Source organism: Onychostoma macrolepis, chromosome 07 (genome assembly GCF_012432095.1).
Source record: "Onychostoma macrolepis isolate SWU-2019 chromosome 07, ASM1243209v1, whole genome shotgun sequence".
NCBI classification, from domain to species: Eukaryota; Metazoa; Chordata; class Actinopteri; order Cypriniformes; family Cyprinidae; genus Onychostoma; species Onychostoma macrolepis.
In genome coordinates, this window is record NC_081161.1 from 9,132,507 (window position 1) to 9,154,278 (window position 21,772).

The 21,772-nt window shown below is 39.2% G+C and overlaps 1 protein-coding gene across 1 annotated transcript in view; it reads right to left on the minus strand.

The window, feature by feature from the left end:
- neo1a (neogenin 1a) overlaps nucleotides 1–21,772 on the minus strand; it is a 155,201-nt gene that overhangs the window by 84,451 nt on the left and 48,978 nt on the right. The window contains 1 exon segment of the mRNA XM_058781135.1: nucleotides 12,288–12,605. Within this exon segment, the coding sequence (XP_058637118.1) occupies nucleotides 12,288–12,605 (318 nt within the window).

Genomic DNA, 21,772 nt, shown 5'->3' on the forward strand with positions numbered 1-21,772 from the left:
TGTCAATTGTAATTGTGAGCTTCGGTCAATCACACTTATATGAGGTGACTACGCAGTGTGAATGAGCCAAGGCTGAGAACCCAGTCAGCAGGAGGGGGGAAAAAAAAGAAAGAAAGCTGGGCGTCACAGACAACGGGCAGTTTGTGGTGGGCTGCTCTGCCCTTCCACCAGACAGATCCACCCAGGCAGTGGAGAGAAAGGAGGGCAGAACGTGCAGCCAGAGGTGACAGACGCAGTGCTGTGATCGCCAGCAGCTGAGCCTCCCTCCAGCTCGCCTTTCTCTTCTTCACTTGGAGTAAGAATAATAAGCCTCTTTAGTCCGGACACCTGCAAAACTGAGGGTGCGAGACGAGTATGAAAGCCAAGAGCTGTGTGAAAGCTGCTCTTTCCTTTTCCCTTTGGGCAAATCACACAGTGCCACAGACAGCTTCATTCTGAATGCTATTATCACACGCATAATGATATATCTGCATTTAATTCATGAGTCAAAAAAGAAACGTTTGACATTGAGAATACCCTTAGGAAAGAAAAACACAAATGAGATCTCTCTTTAATGTCTCAGTTGCTTTTTTGTTTTGTTTTGTTTTTTCAAAATAGCATTGAGAATAATCGGAGACTTCTGCTTCTTAGATTAAAAAAAAAAGTGATCATGTTTCCTTCACAGTTTCAAAATACCAATGTTTTGAGAGATTTCAATATGAACTCCAAATTGCCCTCAAATGCTCTTTATTTCTATCGGGTGAGCCATAGGGGTAAAGTAACCATTATAACATAAATATATCGGAGGATTAATCATTTCATTAAGGAGTTTCAGCTGCCACGAGAAGAAGAAATTGTAGCCAACCACATAAATATTTTATGGCTTGGGTTCATCACCTAATTAATATTCATGAAGCAAGACGATAAGGTTTATACAGACATGCATATATTTATTAAAATACATTTATTTATATATTTATACATGTGTGCTTAATGTGTTATTTTATTAATATTTAATCTTATTTATATTCATATTTTACTTGTTTAATGAAGATTATTTTATCAAATAACTGTAATTTTAAAATCTAAATAACATTTACATTTAAATTAATAATTACTATAATTACATTTATTATGTAAATAATGACATATATATGATTAAATAATATATAATTCATGCATGTAGTCCTTTTACAAATGAATCAGTGCTGCATATTTGCAGATTTCTCACAAATCAAACATTTTTAATCAAAAGTCTATCCAGGAATACTGATCCTACTGTATACATAAAAAAAAGATCTATATGTATTGATCCGAAGGAATTTTAGGGAGAAAAACCATCTTAGACAAAATTAATATTTAAATAATCAATAACTGAGAACTCTCTTAATATGATATTTTATGACTTTCTTTCTACAGCGGTACAAGAAAGAAGATATTTTGAGAAATGTCTTAGTGTTTTTTTTTTCTCTCCATAAAATGGAAGTCAATGGTAACCTAAGCTGGTTTGTTTAACATACAAATATATTATTTATTTATTTAAATATAATCTTTTGTGTTCTGCAGAAGAAATAGAATTTTCTTTTTTGTGAACTATCCCTTTAAGAAACAGCAATATAAAAAAAAGAAGCCATTGGTCCTGGTGTTGTTTTAATTTAAAATATGCATCTGGTGTCATAGAGAGCCCACATGCATAAGACTGCCTGCATGGTTCATTTCAGAGTGCCAGACAGCCTGTGACTGACACTAGCTAGTGATAAAGCCCCTCTCTAGCTCCAATGGTGTTGGCTCCACTGACACGTCTGAAACATGCCCCTCTAGTGTTGTTGTTCCATATCTGACCAGTCTGAACAGGTTCCTCCTGTGAGGTGTGAAGCTGCATGGCACAAACAGAGCTGCAGCTGCAGGGGCCCCTCAGACCACAGCACTTCATGACCGTGAAAACAAACCAGCAGAGAAAACCCAGGAATGTCATCTCACACCTCTCCTGTACAGTCTCAGCTGAACACACCAGTGTTGGGGAGTAACTGGCTGAAAGTAATCTAGCTGTAGCCAGGGGCGCGGGAAGTGGGGGTGCTGAGGGTGCTGCAGCACCCCCTGTTTTTTTCGGTGGGCAACTGTTTAATTGTTGGGAATATAAAAAAAAAAAATCGGAGTGTCTATTTAAGTGCAAATAGCCATGTTGTTGGCAGAGGCTATTTACACTAACTCCACCCACAAACGTATGATTGGGATAGTCAAATTTGCAAAAGACGGTTGTCAATCATCAGATTGCGCAGAGTAGCGCAGATGGTAAAGCGCGTGCTACCGTTCTTTTGACACGATCGACCGGGGTTCGAATCTGCCCTTTGGCGAACTTTTTTTCTCCCTTTTTAAATTTCAAATCACATCAGAAAAGCATTTATTTTTTAATAAAAATGAAGGAAATAATAAAAAATTTGAACAAAGCATCGGGTAGGATTAGGGTAGGTAGGGAGAGCTTTTGTCCCAATAAGGTGGCATCCATTTAATAATTTGAAATGTAAATAGCCTCTATCGCGACACGCAACAACTTCCAAAGTGTGATTCATCATGCAATTTTTGTTTACCACTAGCGCATACTGATGACATTTTATTCTTCTATAGTAACGTGTCGTAGCGTATGAGCCAATAGGTGTCATCATCGTACAGTCTACATACATGTCAGCCAAGTTTATTAGATCCATGTCGCACAGTGTGATTTGCAATGATCTTATAGGATTGCTAAAATCATGCAGTGTGTAGAAGCACCTTTTTGGATGTTAAAATACTGTGGTACTATCAAAACATTACTCTATTTTTGAGCAAACTGGCATTGCTTATGAAAAAGTACACTTTCGCATATGTTTAAAAAAAGAGTAATTAATACAAAAACAATATACTTTAAAATAACATACTTAAGTACAAACTGAATGTAATGTTTTCGGACACAAACGAAAATGCTTATAGATGAAATTTACATTAAATGCAATTAGATGAAATTTGAGTGCTTTTTTCTTTAGTAGTAGTACATCTTTAGTAATTACATAATTCTATTGTAAAAGTGTAATTTACATTATTTTAAAGTCTATTTAAGTGTGTCAAAATACAACAGTCATGAAAGTGTATCTCAGTGTTCTTTTACACTTAAGTGTACTCACTTAAGTGTCCTTTTACTTCATGGATATTACATTGCCTGCAAGTACATTTTTTTAAATATACTTTTAAGATTTGAAGTACACTGCAAGTGCATATTTAATATATTTAAGCTTACTTGTTTTTCACAAGACATAGCAACACCAGCTCAACCGATGGTATGAATTTGGGGCGGAGCTATCTGTTCAACCAATGGCAAATGGACATTGTGTTCAAGAAATCTCATTATTTTAGCAGTTGGCGATCCTAGTGGCACTGAAATTACTTTACTTTTAACTAACTTTAACTATGTGTAACTTGTAGCTTGGTTGCTTTGAAGTAGCTTCCCTTATGCTGCTACACACACTCTGCTCTTGACCTGGGTTCACTGTCTAATCCTGGACACACTTCACTCGCTACATACTGACAGAAGTTACTTAGCAGGCAGAGAAATTCCTCAAGGTTCCCCAGAGTCCTTGCGCATAGAGTTCGGGCAGCCTCGTGAAACAAGGACCTTAAACTTATACACTTAAAACCCCCTCATCCCCATCATTCTGCTGTAGTTGTTCAAAGAGCTGTTCCAAGCGGGCCCCAGCAGGCACGTCCAACTCGGAAACCGGATTTATTTCATTCAGAGAGTGAGAATCGGCTGTCTGCTTTACTTCTACAAGCATTCACTCCCCTGCTGCTCTTGAGAGAAAGACGAGAATCCTGTAACGTGGCAACAGCGACTGCCTCCCCATCTTTTATTAGTTTTGAGTGACACTTTGAAACTGCGGCCAGGATCGAGACAAAGCGGTGACACAAATACAAATGAGCCTCCCGCTAAAGGCTACTAAACAGAATAAACAACCCCGGGTTCAAATTGTTTTGACTTCACTGATGGCAGAGACAAATCAATAACGCTACAGTGAGAATTTGGAAACTGAAAAACATGATATAAGCCAAATACTCAAATAATGAGGGGTTTAAAATGCAAGTCTGTTCAGTCGGAGGGAAAAATGCTATGCATGGAAGCAAACTGAGAATCTGCTGGCTGTAGACAGATGGCATTCTGGGGCTGAAGGGTTGACCGTGGTGCCTGGATCTGCTCTGACAAGAGAGCTAAGCAGGAGCTTACCACCCACAGACTCAAGTCTTATGGAAACTGACTGACATGTCTGAAGTTTAGAAGGTACTAAACCTTAAATGAAGAAACTAGTGTCTGTCTATCTATCTATAACAAGATGCACCTACAACAGGGGGCTACAAAAGGAGTGATAGCGGGTCTGTGGGAAAGTACAGGAAAATCTAAAATAAATTTTAAATATTTTTTCGACAGGTCAGAAATCATAAGATTAATTACAATTATTGTAATACAGTGTTAACATAGTAGTAGAAGTTTTTTTTTTTTTTGCATATTAGGGGTCCATGGCATCAATAAGTGAAAGACCCTGGCCTAGAACAACAATCAGGTTCCCGAAGTAAAAACTCCATTCATTTTCTCCATAGGGGAAATTGATTTTTAACAATAACTTATAGACCTCTGAAGACCTACTGTGAAATCCAAAGGTTGATAATCGATGGTATATGCTTTGTTGAAGCTATCTGTTCACACTATTTCAACTGATTTTTAAAATAATCATGATTCAAATCTGAATTTGTGGTGAAAAATACATTACCTATGATGCTGTACAGAAGATTTCAAAGAGCTGCATCGAGCAAATCGCACCAAAAGAGCTTGCAGGAGCGTAATCAGTCTTGCTAAACTGCAAAATACTTGCATATTTGGATATTTATAGATATGTTACAACTGACTTAAACTATATTGTTTCTATAGATATAATCAACAATTTTAAATGAATAGTTTTATATTTCTCCATATTTTTTTATTAATGTCATTCGCAATGCTTAATGGGATTGAAGTTCTTTCCTCTTACCATTAAGTACATAGTTTTGTACCCTTGTCCAATTTGGAAATATTTGTTGCTTCAAATAAATGTTATGATTCACTGTATACAGCTTTACTGAAGACATCTTTAAAGTTCATATGGGAAAAGTTAATGTAAAAAAATTCAACGCAGCTGAAAAAGTGGGCAGGCACTAATGCACTTTATAGCCTATAGCCACCTAGAAACTCTATTAACATCCTAGCAATGACCCAGAAAACCCTCACAACCACTTAGAAATGCCTCTTCAACGAATTTCAGTGGATCCTCTTACAATGTCAGACAGACCCCTTGGGTCCAAAGAGCATAAGCATTCTTCATTTAGCACCTTTCTTGAATATTTATTCTCAGCTAAGACTGCAAAACAAAAAATAAAAAATTTACATTGATGATAAAATAAATCACAGCCCACTCCATGAGGACTGTCACTGCTACTCAAAGTTCTCAACAAATGCATCGATCCTTAAGAAAATCTAAATGGATACAGTTCAAAGGTCTGTCAATCTGATGAAGGACAGCCATGCATGATGTTGCTTGTGTCCATCTCAATCAGAGTTGTATTGAAGAACAGATTTCCCCTGGGGTTGAAGCTTGAGAGGAGCGATCAGGATTTGTAAGCGCCAATTTTTAGATGAGAGGCTTTTGGCATAATGACACTTCAGTGCAGAGTTGAAAGAGCCAAAGAGTCCTGCTCTAGTAAAAATGTGCTGTCTACCATCCAATCTCACTCTCCACAACACTGCACAATGAATCTCAATGTGCTGTGGGAGTACAAACAATGAACCAAGAGCATCTAGATTTGCTTTGTTATGCAGATACAGATTCAGACTTATCTATGAGAAGCCTTAGCTAAGTGGTAAGTCACGAAGAGTGATAAACGGATCCCACAGGTAAACTAAACATGGGAGAGCACGATAAAGTTTACCTGCAATCGCTATATACAGGATTTGGATTCTCTGAGGATTTTCTTAGTGAACTAATCTAAAATCATGAATAATGCAAAGCACAGAGTCTCTAAACGTGTCTGTTCCATCAGCGCAACTTGGAAACAAACATATAAGCATCAAGGATAGAAAAGAGGGCAACAGTTTGTCAGGGATGATGAATGATTCATAGAGAGATTTCCTGCTGTCTGCCCTCTCAATCCGATGTAAATACCACTACTTGACAATCTGTTCAATGTATCGTACTTCAAAATAAAAGCCTCAAGATTGCTGGTCACCAGCATATATTGTGTCTTGGATGCAGGTCTGGTGTCTGCTGATGTAAAAAGTAGCCTACTACATTTTAGCTTGCTTATTGTGCCCAAGAGCAAGATCTATTCAAGGTCAAATATCATACTAAACAGAAACTATGCTTCTAACCACAGGATGAGTGTTGTAGTACCACTCACACAAGTTTGCGAATGTTTGTCGGATGTATGGCTTTGGGAAACTGATTCAGTAATGAAAAACTTGCGACCATAGTTGGCTCACAGGAAACACCCCCCTGTATTACTAAATTTGTCTATATTAGGGATATGCAGAGTACTCAGGTTGCCTTTGGCTTCAACTGATTCCAAAAGGAGGATCAGCAAAATTTTGGATGTCTCCCTTATGTGACATTTGATTGATAATTTTCTCTGAAATAACAAGAATTCATTGTGCTTTTTCATAAAAATCAAAGTCACTCCAAGCAAAGCGTTTGCAGGCAAATTCATCTTGACTAGTTCACCCAAAAATGAAGATCTCAAACTCAAATTAAGATATTTTTGATGAAATCCAAAAGCTTTCTTTTAACCCTGCATAGACAGCAATGCAACTACCATGTTCAAGGCCCGCAAAGGTAGTAAGGACATCGTTAAAATAGTCCATGTGACATCAGTAGATCGACTATAATGTTAAGAAGCTACGAGAATACTTATGTGCTCTTTAAACTTAAAGGCTTCTTTTGCTACAGCCACCATATTGAGTGCTGTGGTTTTCTCATTCATTTCTCTACAAGTGATCTATCTTCGCCCTCTCTGCACGATTCTGCTTTCATATGTATGGGAGGTGGAATACGGCAACACAGACAAATGTTGTTGGCCTGTACACAAGCTAAAAATGCCCTGCACAGGCTGCACAGCTGAAAGGCAGTGGAGCCGATCCAAAGACAGACCTGAGTGCTCACAGTGAATGACAATTCAGGTCACTGGAATCATGTGCCAAACTTCACCACGAAACAACGGTTCTGTGTTCTCTTCCTGAGTGTGGATGTTGTGTAAATATTACTCTCTGGGAGGTTTCTGTGTCTCTGCTTAAGTATAGGAATGAAACCTAAGCCCCTAAACTTGATCCATACTTATTGTCTACGCCCATTCATTTAACCAAAATACCCTCCAAATGACATATATATAAATACACAAGCACACACATGTACTAATACAGACGTCAGTGAAACAGTAGAGGCATGTTCTCAGAAAGGCGCCTATCTGGGGAGCAGCGATATACTTCACCACAGCGCTGATAAAGCATTTCAAACTCAAATGAGCACACAATGAATTTCAGACAGCATTCATTGTCTGAGATATTATCTCAGGCTGCAATTCATTTCAGTGTTCAAACTGAAAGCTGACACAGGAGCAAACAACCGGTGAAGAGAGCAATGCCTCTTTGTAGCCTAGCATTTTAGCACATTGTACCACGGTGCGCATACAGACACTGCAAGTGTGATTTTGACTCTTTGAATGCTGTTCTATTACACTTTTCCTAAATAAGACGTACTGTTTTTTCAGAGAATAAGCAACAACAAAGCTTGTCCAAAACAGTACAACTGCTAGAATTGTACCGGAACCGGCACAAAATGAAACATCTGAAATATGAATGTTTCCAGTGTTACCGGTGTTTGAAATTCATAGCTGTTTGTGTTTTGTTTGAATTTCATTGCTGGGAGGCAGCAAGCAGGGCCGGGTGAGTGTAGAGGGCTGAAGTGTGAAATGTAACACTGATTGATTGAGAGACCAGCAGACAGCTCGGGGAACAGGACAACTCCACTCGAGCAGAGGTCACAGGAAGATAGGGATGCAGAAGAGCAGATGAGGGCTATGCAGACGGGGTTATGAAAGATCCTGGATTAATGTCACATCCTGACCCCAGATCAGTTTGTAAGGCACAAAACATGCCCTGATTATTCAAAGCACCAGAACTCTGCAAATCAAATGTCATTTAAACCACTTCAGATATATTCATGGGAAAACAGTGGTGTCACTGAGGCCTTTTTTGTTTCACTTACCAGGTTCTGGTGGTGGTTCCTGTCGTGTACCAATTCTCAAACCGTTCTCTGTATTTCCACCGCAGAAAAGGCAGTTCCAAGTTATAAAAAAATCAGTTCCACTTCAGCCCTAAAAGCTTGCTGGCCTGGAACCACGAAATGGTGCACAGAAATGACTTGTTGAGAAATGTCAAATGTGATAAGCTGTGCAAGAGAGAAAAGTCGTGTCAAGAAAATCGAGAAAATCTCCCTCCAACACGTATAAAAGAGGGCACCAGTAGTTTATGGATGTCTACTTTCAACAGCTCTCAAACAATGACAGAAGGGAGTACTGGCAGATACTGGCCTGATCGTAAACAAAGATGGCAGATTTCCATGCATGTTTCAGGGGAGAATGTGCCAGCCGAGCAACTGCCATTGAAAAGTATCAGAATGCCAACAGATAGCTTTCTCCAGGTACTATAGGCTTCCTTGTCCTAAGCCAGGACCAACAAGAAAGGTGATCCAAGAACATGTCCTACTTGACAAAATCACTGCAACAAAAGAGCGCCAAAAGGTGATTCTACACAGCGACATTTTGCCTCATTTTTAGAGACGGGAGGAAATGCAGAGAATTATTGCCGAGTTCCTCCGGAGTAGCAGTGGAGCATACAAACAAGGCCTTTCATTTCAGGTGTTCTCTTTGGCAGCTTGAATGACCCCGCTTCTAGTCTGCCTTGAGGACTTGGGCTCAAAGTGTGAAGCGTGCTGTGAGGCGGCACGAGCTAGACAATTCCCATTACCCACGTCTTGCTCTCTGCCCTGCCATCTCGAGTCGACGCTCCACGAATACAAATAACCAAGGCTGTGGCTAATCCCCTTCTGAACGAACGCGGACGTGATGGCCACTGTCTCACTGCTGCAAAGAGATAGAAAAGGGCCTTTGTTTTTATGTGTAGTTACGCAGAAAAAGAAGAGCTAAGCGACTGATGGAAGGAGGGACACGGTTTTCTTCCATCCATCATGTTGATTACTCTTGCATTTGTCTGAGTGCCTGTCGCTCTGACGTCTCGCAGGTTGTGGCGGCGGCAGAGCTGTTCCCAACGCAATGGCATTGTAATAGCCCACAGCAAAGACGCAACGATTAACCTTTTTATTACACGCCTGTCAGCCACAGCAGACGGTTCACGGTCTCTAAGGAAGGAAGGAAGGAAGGAAGGAATGAAGCATTTATATAGTGCTTTTATCGTGTATTGCTATACACCCAAAGCGCTTTACAATCATGTGGGGGGTCTCTCTTCAACCACCACCAGTGTGCAGCATCCACTTGGATGATGTGACGGCAGCCACAGGACAACGGCGCCAGTGCGCTCACCACACACCAGCTACAGGTGGAGAGGAGAGAGAGATAGAGCCAATCAAGTGGAAGGGGATTATTAGGAGGCCATGATTGACAAGGGCCAGTGGCGGGAATTTGGCCAGGACACCGGGGTTACACCCCTACTCTTTACGATGAGTGTCATGGGATTTTTAATGACCACAGAGAGTCAGGACCTCGGTTTAACGTCTCATCCGAAAGACGGTGTCTTTTGACAGTATAGTGTCCCCATCACTATACTGGGGCTTTAGGACCCACACAGACCACAGGGTGAGCACCCCCTGCTGGTCTCACTAACACCTCTACCAACAGCTACTTAGTTTTCCCAGGAGGTCTCCCATCCAGGTACTGACCAGGCTCAGCCCTGCTTAGCTTCCATGGGCAACCGGTCTTGGGCTGCAGGGTGATATGGCTGTGGGCCAAGAGAGAATAAAGAGAGTAAAAATGTGGGAGTGCAAGCAAAGAAAGGGCGACTTTTTATAAGCTCACTTGAAAACAGAACAAAACACCACAGGCATCGTTTGTGCTAGTACTAGCTCTTTTTCAGGGTATCACAATTAACATTTCAAAGAAAAGAAAAATGCATTATCGGTAGGGTGACCATACGGGCCATTTTTACGGGACGCGTCCTTGCCAGGATTTCTATATTGCCTAAAATATCCAGGTTTTGGCTGTTTGTGCACTGTGCAGGTAGATCGTTGTGTGACATTCATGAGAGCTAGAGAGCAGAGCAGACAGCTCCTTATGCTCTCGCGCCTACCTTGGTGTCCTTTTTGATCGGTGCACAGCGACACTTCAAGTCAAACCAACGAACAAACACGTGCGCATATTTGCATCGCATTGATCGTTCTCTGTAGATCTCACCTCACGATTGGTCGATTATGTACAATACCTGCATGTTATTGGTCAAACTACTTTGGATGTTTTAGGCAATATTAAAATCCTGGCCACCCGTATGAACGGCACATATGGCCACCCTTATTATCAGTTATATACAGTACATCCAGTGCATTACTGTACACACATTTTATGTTTGTCTTTACAAACGCACACTATGCAAGCATCCAACAGTTTCTTCATAGACATCCATTGCCAGTGCATGCACGTACACGTTTGTGGAAGATGATGGTACTGCTGTATATGATTTATTGATGATCTTCCCCTCTTTGACTCCCAGACAGCAAGGGTCGAGGGCCATACAGTGTAGCAAATTTAATGGCTCAGAGTTTTCTATTTCAAGCTCAAGCTTAATGGAATTCTCTGTTATTTTTTATTTAAATGTGAACTTTGTCACTGAGATTTCTCTTTAAATTTCTAAAGGTAGAAAACCCATCCTTATGTGGCATTACAATGAATGTACATATGCTAAATCATTATCTAGTTAGATATGTGTAATATAAGTCATGTGCGTATAGAAAAATGACATGATTCAATTTATCATAATGTTAGTAAGGTCAGTTACACAACGAATGTGGATAGCATAGCACAGATAACTTGTTCTAGAATGAATTTGTTGAGAAATGCTTAACTTTTATATTTATTATACACATATTTTTGTTAATGTGTGTAAACATACAATATTAAGTTAATTATCAAGGTAAAGTTAAGTTAAAGTTCAGCTTAATGTTCCACTGTCTCTCCTACAAAACAAAATAAATTTAAAAATAGTGAGTTAAAATAAAACATACAAGTATCAACTATATAAATACTGAAATATAGTACAATGAAACATTTGATCACTGCTTAATGTCTCCTCCAGTATTGGTGTCCTAAAATGCTGAAGACCCCTGCTTTAGACTAGACGCATGTAAAACTATACAGTCTGTTTCTTCAAGGAAAACTGTCCAGGAGAAACATTTGAGATATTATATACACTAAGTTGTAAATTTCCATCTCTACGGGAAAATCCCAAAAACCAGTAGTGGGATTTTTGTTGAAACACCATTTAAGCTGTGTGGACTGTCAGAAAACCACACACTTTGGTCCAATCTGTTGCACAGCTGAGAATACCTCACTAAAAAAGACCAATGAAAATTTCCAGCCTGCACTTTATGTCGGTTTTCAAGAAATAATGAGCTTGCTCACTCAAAACAGACTTCCACGGGCGGAAAGACTCTTGAGCTACTTCAAAAAAGCATTTGCTTCTGACTTTTCAGAGCAAAGCTCCTTCCGAGAGATTTTAGTGAGGTTACACAGTCAACTCTGCAAGACTGTAAGGACTTGATGCAACTTAATTGCATTCCTTTTTCCCTCCAACAGCAAATTGAATTTCAGGGTAAGACCCAACTCAAACACCTCATAATCCCTGCTGCTTGCCTCCTGCAAATGAAACAAGGTCACTTTCATTTCGACTCAAAGGGCCCAATATAGCAGCAGCTGTACTGCCAAACATACCTGCTCTCACACATTTACAACAATGGTGCTGCATCAGCAGACACCCTGACTGAGTTATTGAACTCCAGTGCACGCAATAACGCTGAAGGATGAAGACAGGACAGACAAACAGAGCTCTCTCGCTGTCATTCTCTCCTTATATTTATAACAACATGGGTCTTGAAGCAAGAACAATTGCCCAACACTGGTCAATATATGGTGCATATATTACACAGTTTATGTGTAAATGCTGCGTAGATGTGTGTATCATACAACATGTGGCTTACCTGCAACACTGAGTCTAGCTGTACGGCTTATGATGGTGCCCAGGTTGTCTATAGTGGCCACGCACTGGTAAACCCCCTCATCGGGTTTATTGTGTTTAGAGTGGACCACTGAGCTGATGAGCAGAGAACCCTCGGCCAGGACCTGCCTGCGATCGTCCGAGGCCAGGCTGAGGAAAGAGCCGTCTTTCTTCCATTCGATCTTGGCAGGAGACTCGCTGTGGATTGAGCAGTTGAGCAGCGTCGGCGCTCCTCGCACTGCCAGCGTATCTGACGGCTCCGTGGAGAACCGGAATGGGCTGAAGTTCCTCACTGCTGATCCTACGAAGAAAAAGGATCAAATCAGCCCTGGATTTCTCATCATAACACAATACGATGAACTGAAATTAGGTTGAACTTTGGGTTGAGGGATTTAATAACAGAAGGAATTTGCATCATTGCAATAAAATTCTAATTACATTTGTGTGAAAAAAACACAGGGCGTGGCTTTAGATTCCAAATATTTAATATAATACGGCATTTGTTCATCTTAAGATTTATTTTATTCTCGCATTTGAGAGCCAAACACATCCATTCAGATGTCATAACTTTATTACTAGTGTCCAAAAATGACCAAACATTGCGGTAAAGAGGGGATAACACTTAGCGAATGCATAATAAATCATTTTAATTATAAATGTAAAATTACAAACAGAGCCCTTGGACATCAGGACATTCATTTGAATATCTTGTTATGTTGCTCTCTCAAAAAGAAAAGAGGGTTAGAACTGACAAGTCTAATGCAAAAAGTCAAACTAAGCGCAATTACTTTGCATTTGTCCTCATAAATTATTCAAATCTTGGCCTCGAGACTCATCAGGACTTTGTGTGGATAAATAAGTTGAATCATCTGTACTTCTTGGATGGGAAATGAATAATGAGCTTTTTAAGGCTTTTTTAAATACTGCATCAAGTGATGAGGCGAATGCTAAATATAGCTGGAAGCAGTTGAGACTGGTTTATGGCGAGTCTACAAAGAGATGGCATGACTGGGGCCAGCACAAGAACCAAAAGTCATCATTCTGCCATTTTAACTCAAGGGTTAATGTCTGGGATCGCTGCTAATGAGGACACCCTTCTCCCCTCTTTAACTCGAAACTGAAGCTATGTTGGAATCACATATTGCCAGTGAGTGCACATACTGCATTTGATAAAGAATTTATTTGATATTGCAAGTAAATACTACAACTGCTGTATTGATTTCAGAGAACTTTCAGGGAGGTCACTCTCTTTCTAAGAATGCTGCAAAAAAATCTTTGATTTTTGACATTGACACTCCATCACTATAGCCAAATTTTTGAATTTTTAAGAGTAAGTGCAGTTCACTTTGACACATACGTGAACTGCCCAAAGAGAATCTTAGAGAGGCGGGTCCAGTGGTGCCATCCAAATCCACTTTTCTGTTTTCCAGCTTGATTTAAAACCAATTCAGCTACTTGAAAATTACAAGCAGGTGTTTTGGAGCAGGGTTGGAATTAAAGTCTGCTTGAAGACAGTCCACCAGGAGAAGGGTTGGCTACCCCTGATGAAGTGTCTAGTGTGTGGACGCGTTCCAAGATGTCATATAATAACACAATTCTTAATGCAACCCACCTATTCCCTACTCACTACTAATGGCAGAACCCTTGAAATGGGAACTTTTGAGGAAGCAAGGCAATTGTGTCTCATAATAAGGCTGTTTTGAATGACCTTCAGTAACAACCATGAGGGAGGGAACTCTGTGAGGTAATTACGTTGCTTACTTTCACTTGGAACGACTCTTCGTGTGGCGACCCCTTCACACAGTGCCCTTCAATTTGCCCTACAGTGTCTCTTTAAGGACACATACTGTCATGGAGAAGAAACAGTTTCACAAAAGAGAGGCTTGCTGAGCTAGTGAAAGTTAGTTGAACTGTTTACATGTTTGTTGCTGCCTACCTGAATAACCGATTTATGATGTTACGCCATATCGATAACTGTTTCCGTGTCCAAGCCTCTACTCACTTTCAAATGAGAGTACTATCTCAACAGCCATTTATGAACACTATTTTTATAGCGTACCTTTAAGTACACAGCCTTCCCCGGGCTCACTATCAAGGACACCAATATTTTAACGACACAGAAAGGATGAAACACTGTCTGGCAAACTGATAGTTGAGAAAGTTAGGCTCATGATTTTTTGGCAGTAGCTACTACAACACAATGTGAGTGTATAATAACAATGTTTGTTGTTGGCTTTTGGAATCTGATAGAGCGTTTGGACCCAGAAAGCAAAGACAAACAATGTCAGACTTAACAACTGAATAGCTTATCTGGTTTAATGCCGCATTTGAACGTAAAGTTACTGTTGAACATTCATAAGCATTAATGCTGCATTTGTGTATACATAAATTAGCCATTAGCTACCACAAGCCTCACATAGTGGAGGCATATTTCTTATCCCACATGATTTTAAAGTCTCCTGTAATGGACTTTGGGGATGTTGGTCAGATAGGAAGTATCGGGGTCCTGTGGGCAGTAATTGTGGTCAACCTAGTGCTGGGCGGTATGACCAAAAATTTATATCACGGTATTTTTCAAAATTATACCGGTTTCAAGGTATATGACGGTATTTTTTTTTTTCATGCATGACCCGGTGTTAACCATATTTTCTACTGATTGAGAGGAATAACTGCAGTAGATTGACTTAGAATGCCCTATTTTACTGTCATGATGAGCGAATATTGTAGAAAAATTCCACACTAAATAGTGACTAAACACGACCCCATTAATACGTTAACCAGGAGTCACTCTCATTTATAATCGCGACATCGTCTGATAAAATCAACGTGCATCTAACCTTACACTAAAGAGCAGCTATGCAGCGCACTGCTTGCCTCTGAGTAACAAACTAAAGAATAAACAAACAAAAAAAAAGTGCATAATATTAGCAGATGAACTATGCTCATATTTATAATCCCAAACAGTCAGTTAGCGGCAAGTGCTTGGAAACGCTGTTTTGTACTCATTTACTGACGAGTCTGCTGCGGTACGGCCAGCTGAATGCGGTGCTTCTCTGCCGCCGCTGCACAGAACAGACGCAGAGACGCGACACTGCGCCGGAGAGTCAAGGTGCGTTCACACCAGACGCGAATGAAGCGTTAAGCGCGAGTGATTTACATGTTAAGTCAATGCAAAGACGCGAATACACATCTTGCTGCGCGGTTGGCGCGAATGACGCGATTAACCAATCAGGAGCTTGCTCTAGTAGTGACGTGATTACTACGTAGCGAGGGAGGCAGAAATCCGCAAAATGTTCAAGCGTCCACCTACGCGCGAACAGCGCGATTTATTCGCGCAAGCCGCGTCTGGTGTGAACGCACAGTCAGACCTCGCGCTCACGGGGCAGCACTGGCGACATCTTCCAACTGAACCATAGCTAAGGTTTATCCAAAAATGTCGCTAGGTTTGTCAGTTTGTATATTCTATGGAAAAAAGCCGCTAAAAGGGTCTGAAAGTTTCTAAATATAGTGCTAAAGTCGCGCTCGTGTGTGTGAGACGCGGGAGCTGATGGCAGCGGGTGGTGGATATTGTGGATGAGTTCTTCTGTGTCATCACGTTCTACAGCTTCAGAACTTTCACGCTTAGTAACACAAACAGCTGTGTCCTTGCCACAATGCAATAGTGAAAAGAGACCCCTCTCAAACAGTGTCGCGTTCCGAAGGTTATTTAAATAACACCGGTATTGCGGTATTTTAAAAATTCATATCATAAGAAAAATAAACACCGGTATTCGCTATGAACCGGTATACCGCCCAGCACTAGGTCAACCCTCTGTCCACTAACAGAGGCCTCCTGGAAGCAAACACTTATGTTTATGTGCTGACTCGCATTTGGACTTCGATAGAAACAGCACAGAGAGCTTTACAACAGCTGCTTTTGTTGGCTGAACTGCTATATAAGATAATTGCGCTCTGGCAAATGTTAAGCTTTCCTCGAATAGTTTCCTTAAGACTGATGCGAGGCAACAGTTGTTCCAGCATAAACACATCTGGATTAGATTAATTCCTGTAAGATAGATGCACTTTCTGTTCACAAACATCATTTGCACTTCATAGTCCAGAGGTAACTGTTATATAGCTTTCAACAAAGAATTTCAATAAAGAAATTGTGTTTATAACAGACACCAATAAACTCTGGTGTATAGTGGGTTCTAAATGTCCGAGACCACTAAGTCTAATGCTAGGTCTAAAAACTTGAGTGAGAAACTTAATTAAAATATTTACATGAATTTATATGCACAATATGACCCCCTGCTAATGATATCAGCACTTAAACTGATATAAACTCTAAAAGTTTTTGGTGTGCTTCAATGGAAGGAAATCTGACCTAACCAGAGAAGTTCAAATGGTCAATTTTACACATTTGCTTTTGATTATAGTGCTCTAGAAATCTTCTTTTTTTTTTTGCTCACTGTTTAAAGTTTTTCAAAATCCTACAACTTGGGATTTCTATTTATAGGAACTGTTCACATCCAGATTTAAATGAGAAAAATGCTAAATAAACCAAGCTGAATAAACTTGTATACATGGTATGCTGGTCTGGATGCTTAGTGTTGTTTTAAACTAAATTTAAATGAACTTAAGGGTGAATTTTAGTATCTACTAAGTATCTGAACCCCTGCGCTACTGAACGGTTTACAGGTATTTGTAGTTTTAGTATGCACAATATATCACTGATCATACCAATATTGTTTAAAGTTTTTCAAAATGAGGAAAAAACTGATTTTAATGTAGTCCAGGATGTTTAGGCTCTACTCTGTATCAAAGTACCATTATCATCCAATACCATCACTAGTAGATACTCTTTAGTATCAATCTTTTAGTATATAGTATCTATTAGTATCTAAACCACTGGTCTACTTGAGTGATGCAGAGATCATATTGGCACTGTTTTAATTTTTCAAAATCCTAAAACTTAGGATTTCAGGATTATATAGGAACTGTTCATTTTCAGATTTAAATGAGAAAAAAGCCCAGATTAGTCTCAGATGTTTGGATTCCACTGTATATTAAAATACTATGATATTACCATGCAATACTGTCACTATACCATGTTACCACCATAGTACTTTTAATAAGAAACAGCAGAACGCATAGGTGAAAACACAGTAATCAAGGGAGATCTCAGTGTCTTCTACAGATGGACAGGCCTGTATTTCACTGGTGAGAAGGGAATTCCACCCTGCAGCAGAGCATCAGAAGATCAGCATACTTAATCATTAGCATGTTAGCGGCTGTTTGGATCGTGCACAGAGGTGTGCGATACAGCTCGTCCAGCTACAACTGATGACCATCTGCTGCTGCTCAGACCAGCATCCCAGAGTCCCACAGTAAAGCTGATACTGACACCACAATCATAGTCTCCTCCTTTTCAGCAGTTTTCAAAGCTCATTAAGCTTTTAGAGCTTTGATACACATCTACGAACCATAGCAGGGACAAAAAAACTACTTCACCATACAAATCATCTATACTCTGGTTCTTACGATTTTTTGTAAACGGTTAAACAGAACAGAACATTATTAGATTTATAAAATTGGCAGCAATATTAGTCATAAATTATTTGTATCACCCAGAAATTGTCTATTTCAGTGCATCCCATACTAGTCCTGTTTATTTGAATTTGGTACTACAGGGAATTTCCACAAACATGCAAATATCGGTGGCTCTTGTAATGAGTTTCTCGTTCAGTTTGCAAATATTTATTCTCAGGATTTAAAGCTGGCACCATATTTATCATTTAATGGGCTCAAAACACAGAGGAAAAAGTGCAGGATAGACCAATTACACAATCTCTTTAGAGTCACTTGAAATTCAGATTAGATACGAGGACTCTGTGGCTGTGAATGATTTTAAATACTAAGCAGGTCAGAAGAATATTGGATTTTCACAGGAATATTGTCATATAAATTATGAATAATGAAAAAGAGAACAACCTTGACCATTCCTGCAGAAGGATAAGGAATGTTTCTAAAATAGGGCCCACTAATTTGACCACCTCAAAGATTTTGAACTTGTCAAGCCCAGAAAGTGTATGGCACATGAATAGATTTAAATAGATGGATAACACATTGCTGCCAAGGTATTTATCCAAAATACATATTTGTATGATCATATGTTTTTGTTATCGACTTAATAGAGTGATCTTTGGTGTCAGGAAGCAGGCAGAAGTCTAATCTATTCTACTTTTCACTGCTCAAGAATTGACTTCAAAATGTGTTCTGCAGCCCTCAGTGCAGGGAACCAAGAGAAAATGAGGTTGTCTATTTGATAAGTATGAGCTGTTACTCCTGTCCCTGAAATCCATTTTATTCCACATCCAAAGAGCACTTCAGAGCCACAGCTCCAGTCAGTAGAAATTTCTGAAGCCAGGCAGATATGGAAGAAAAAAGGTTTGTCTTGTGTGTCATCCAAAGACTTTCACCTCTATAAAGTGTCTGTCAGACTGTATAGAGGGCAGATGGGTAAGATAGCTATAGAAGATTTTTTTATGATCAACTGCGACTATAATATTTTTATTAGAGATTTCAGTTCAGGAAAGCTAACATATATTTTCCTGGAGTGTTAAACTAGAAATACATACATACTTAAATATGTAAATTTAACTTAAATTTACTATATCTCACCAATAATTAGGCGACTTTATATTACACAGTATCTCAAAATGTGACTATATCTTGCAAATGCAACTTTCTATCTTTCTAATGTGACTACATCTACTTAATACTTAAAGGAGAACATTAAAAAGTTATCAATTATCTTATATTTTGAGAAATGTGCTCTAACCTACCGCACTACCAGTTTTCTATGAGTGAAATATCCACATAGAGTTCTTCAGAAAGAAAGACCTCCTGTACCTGGTTTCTTCACAACAGGAAGCCACATGGTCTCTGTTGGCTCTCACACAAAGACCAGGCTGTGCCAATCAGGTACTGTACACAACCTTCATTTTCAACAGCACAGCGACGAAAGACCACTTTCCCTCCAGATCACCTCTTAATGAGGCTCAAGTCATTTCCAGAAAACATTATGGGAATTGCAAATAAACATATAATCAAAACAAAGAGCTCACGTTGAAATAATACAAAGCAGTCTTTGAGACTAAACTAAAATAGGTAATATTATTACACCACATAGAAAGAAGATTAATAAGTTAAAATATCAGTTTCATTATTAATCAATGGGATCACATCTGGAAATTACATTTGAGTATGCCTTGCGCCAGAATTTCTGTTTCTAGTTTATCCACAATAGGGAAAATGCCCTGTGGCTTTGCATTATTGAGCAGAGGGGGATTCAGAGTTATTTGACCTACAGCTAAATAAATAGACTTGGAGCGAAAACCATTTGCACTTTGGAAAATAGCCAGTCACATGTACAGATTTTATTATTTCCAAGATATCAAGCAGCTTCCTCTACTTTCCTAGACTCTTTCCCAGTTCTTTGTCATTCCCTTCCAGGCTCATTAGTCTGACTGGAAAGCCTCTTTTCTTTCATGTCTGTCCACCTCCAGTTTGTCTGCTTCTCTCCCGGCTTGCCTTTATCTTCCAGTATCATTTCTTCCCCATCTGTCACTGCTGAACGCAATGAGGAATCAGCAGTGATCTGCTTATGAGAGCTGAGGCTCTGAGTGTCGGAGATCTGACTCGAGGATGTGCTGGTTTGGACTTCCCTGTGTAGATCTCGCATATTAAACCCGCCTAATAAAGTGTTCTCCTGTGTACGCTTTATAATCTCATGCTGAAAGCTAAAACTGAACATCATTCTAATATACACATATTTAGGAAGAAAACAGTTTCTCATATAGGCACCTCGGGATTGCTGACATTTTATCATCTTATAGTCTTTGTCCTTTAGGAGCAAATGGATGAATCTCATGAAACCAGTTAACAGATCATACTTCAAATCAAAAGAAATAAAAAAGATAATACATAATTAAAATTACTTAATTCATGCAAAAGTGCATTTCTGTATTATAAAACATGCATATATAATAGTAGCATTTCTTGAATTACTTTTGATTTATGCTGATTCAATAAAAAAAAAAAGTATTACAGTATTGCTTTTACTATAATTTATATAATATGTAATGAGAATCACCAATGAGAATAATTTGAATAGAAATGTAATGCTATAAACTAAATACATAACATTATAAACTAGAAATACATGTGTGGATGAATTACCAAAATTAGAATTTGTAAGAAATTTTGAAAAAAATAAAATTCTAAAAATAGACTATTTACTTAATGCAAAATTAAATCTTATATTTTTATTGATTTTTGGGTGAAAAGTGACCTAGACATGTATTAATATAAATTTAACCCTGTTATATTGAATATTGGCTTAAATTTTACTCTAGTACAGAGTTGGTTTGTATCAAGTATCTTTTTGGGGTTATTGACCCATTTAAATGAGTCCTGTTTTATTGTTTGGCTTTAGAGGTCTATTTAAACGCTGAACTCCTCTCAAATCTTGGAAGGATAGACTACAGTGATAATAGTGGGGTGGGAAGATGAGCCATTTTTAAAGGTCACTGTCACCACAGAATAAAGGAACGAACAGAGAATGACAGTCTCCTGTATTGTCTTCAGCACTCACTTGAATCACTTCCTTTTTTGTGTTTCACTGATGCCCACTTCATCTTTCAGAGCGGCTACTAGGAACAAAGGCTGCTCTCCCACTCAGGACCCCTGGCCAGCGGCAGCCCCTCACCCCACGGTCTGGATGTTCCGATAGTGCCTTTGCCCTCTCAACAAGGGTCCAAGGTGTAACGGCTGTACAAAATGATTGGTAGGCCTCCATGCCGGCTTTATTAGTTTGGCACACGCTCAGCTGGCAGAACAGAGGCGAAAGGATACAATTTTCGCAACTCAAAACACCTCAAGCTACCCTTCATTCTCCTGCCAGGGAGCTTTTCCAAGGTTTAAAAAATCCTGAGCACAAGCTTAAGCCAATTCTGTCCCCCCGCTAACGTATTTAGCAGAATTATAGGATATTTAGCTGAATTAATTTTGACTCTGATAGACTTGCGACAATCCAACACCTCTCTTTTGCTGCAGTTGTTCCCTTTACTGTATTATTAAGCTTCTTTACAACAATTCCTTTTTTATATTCCTCAATACATTATATATACACACTTTCAAGGGATATTTCACCCATAAATGAAAATTCTGCCATCATTTACTTGCTCTCAAGTTGTCGATTTTCTTTCTTCTGTGGAACACAAAAGGAGCTATTCCCTTAGCATCTGAAAACTTGAGACGTATAGACTCAACTCTCCGAGCTTTTAAGGTGCTTGGCAGTATAAATCACAGTCTACTTTCATTGTATAGAAATAAGCAGCTTGGACATTTAGCAAAATATCTCCTTTTGTGCTCCATGTAAGAAAACCTTCTGGGATTGGAACGAGTAAATAATGACAATTTACA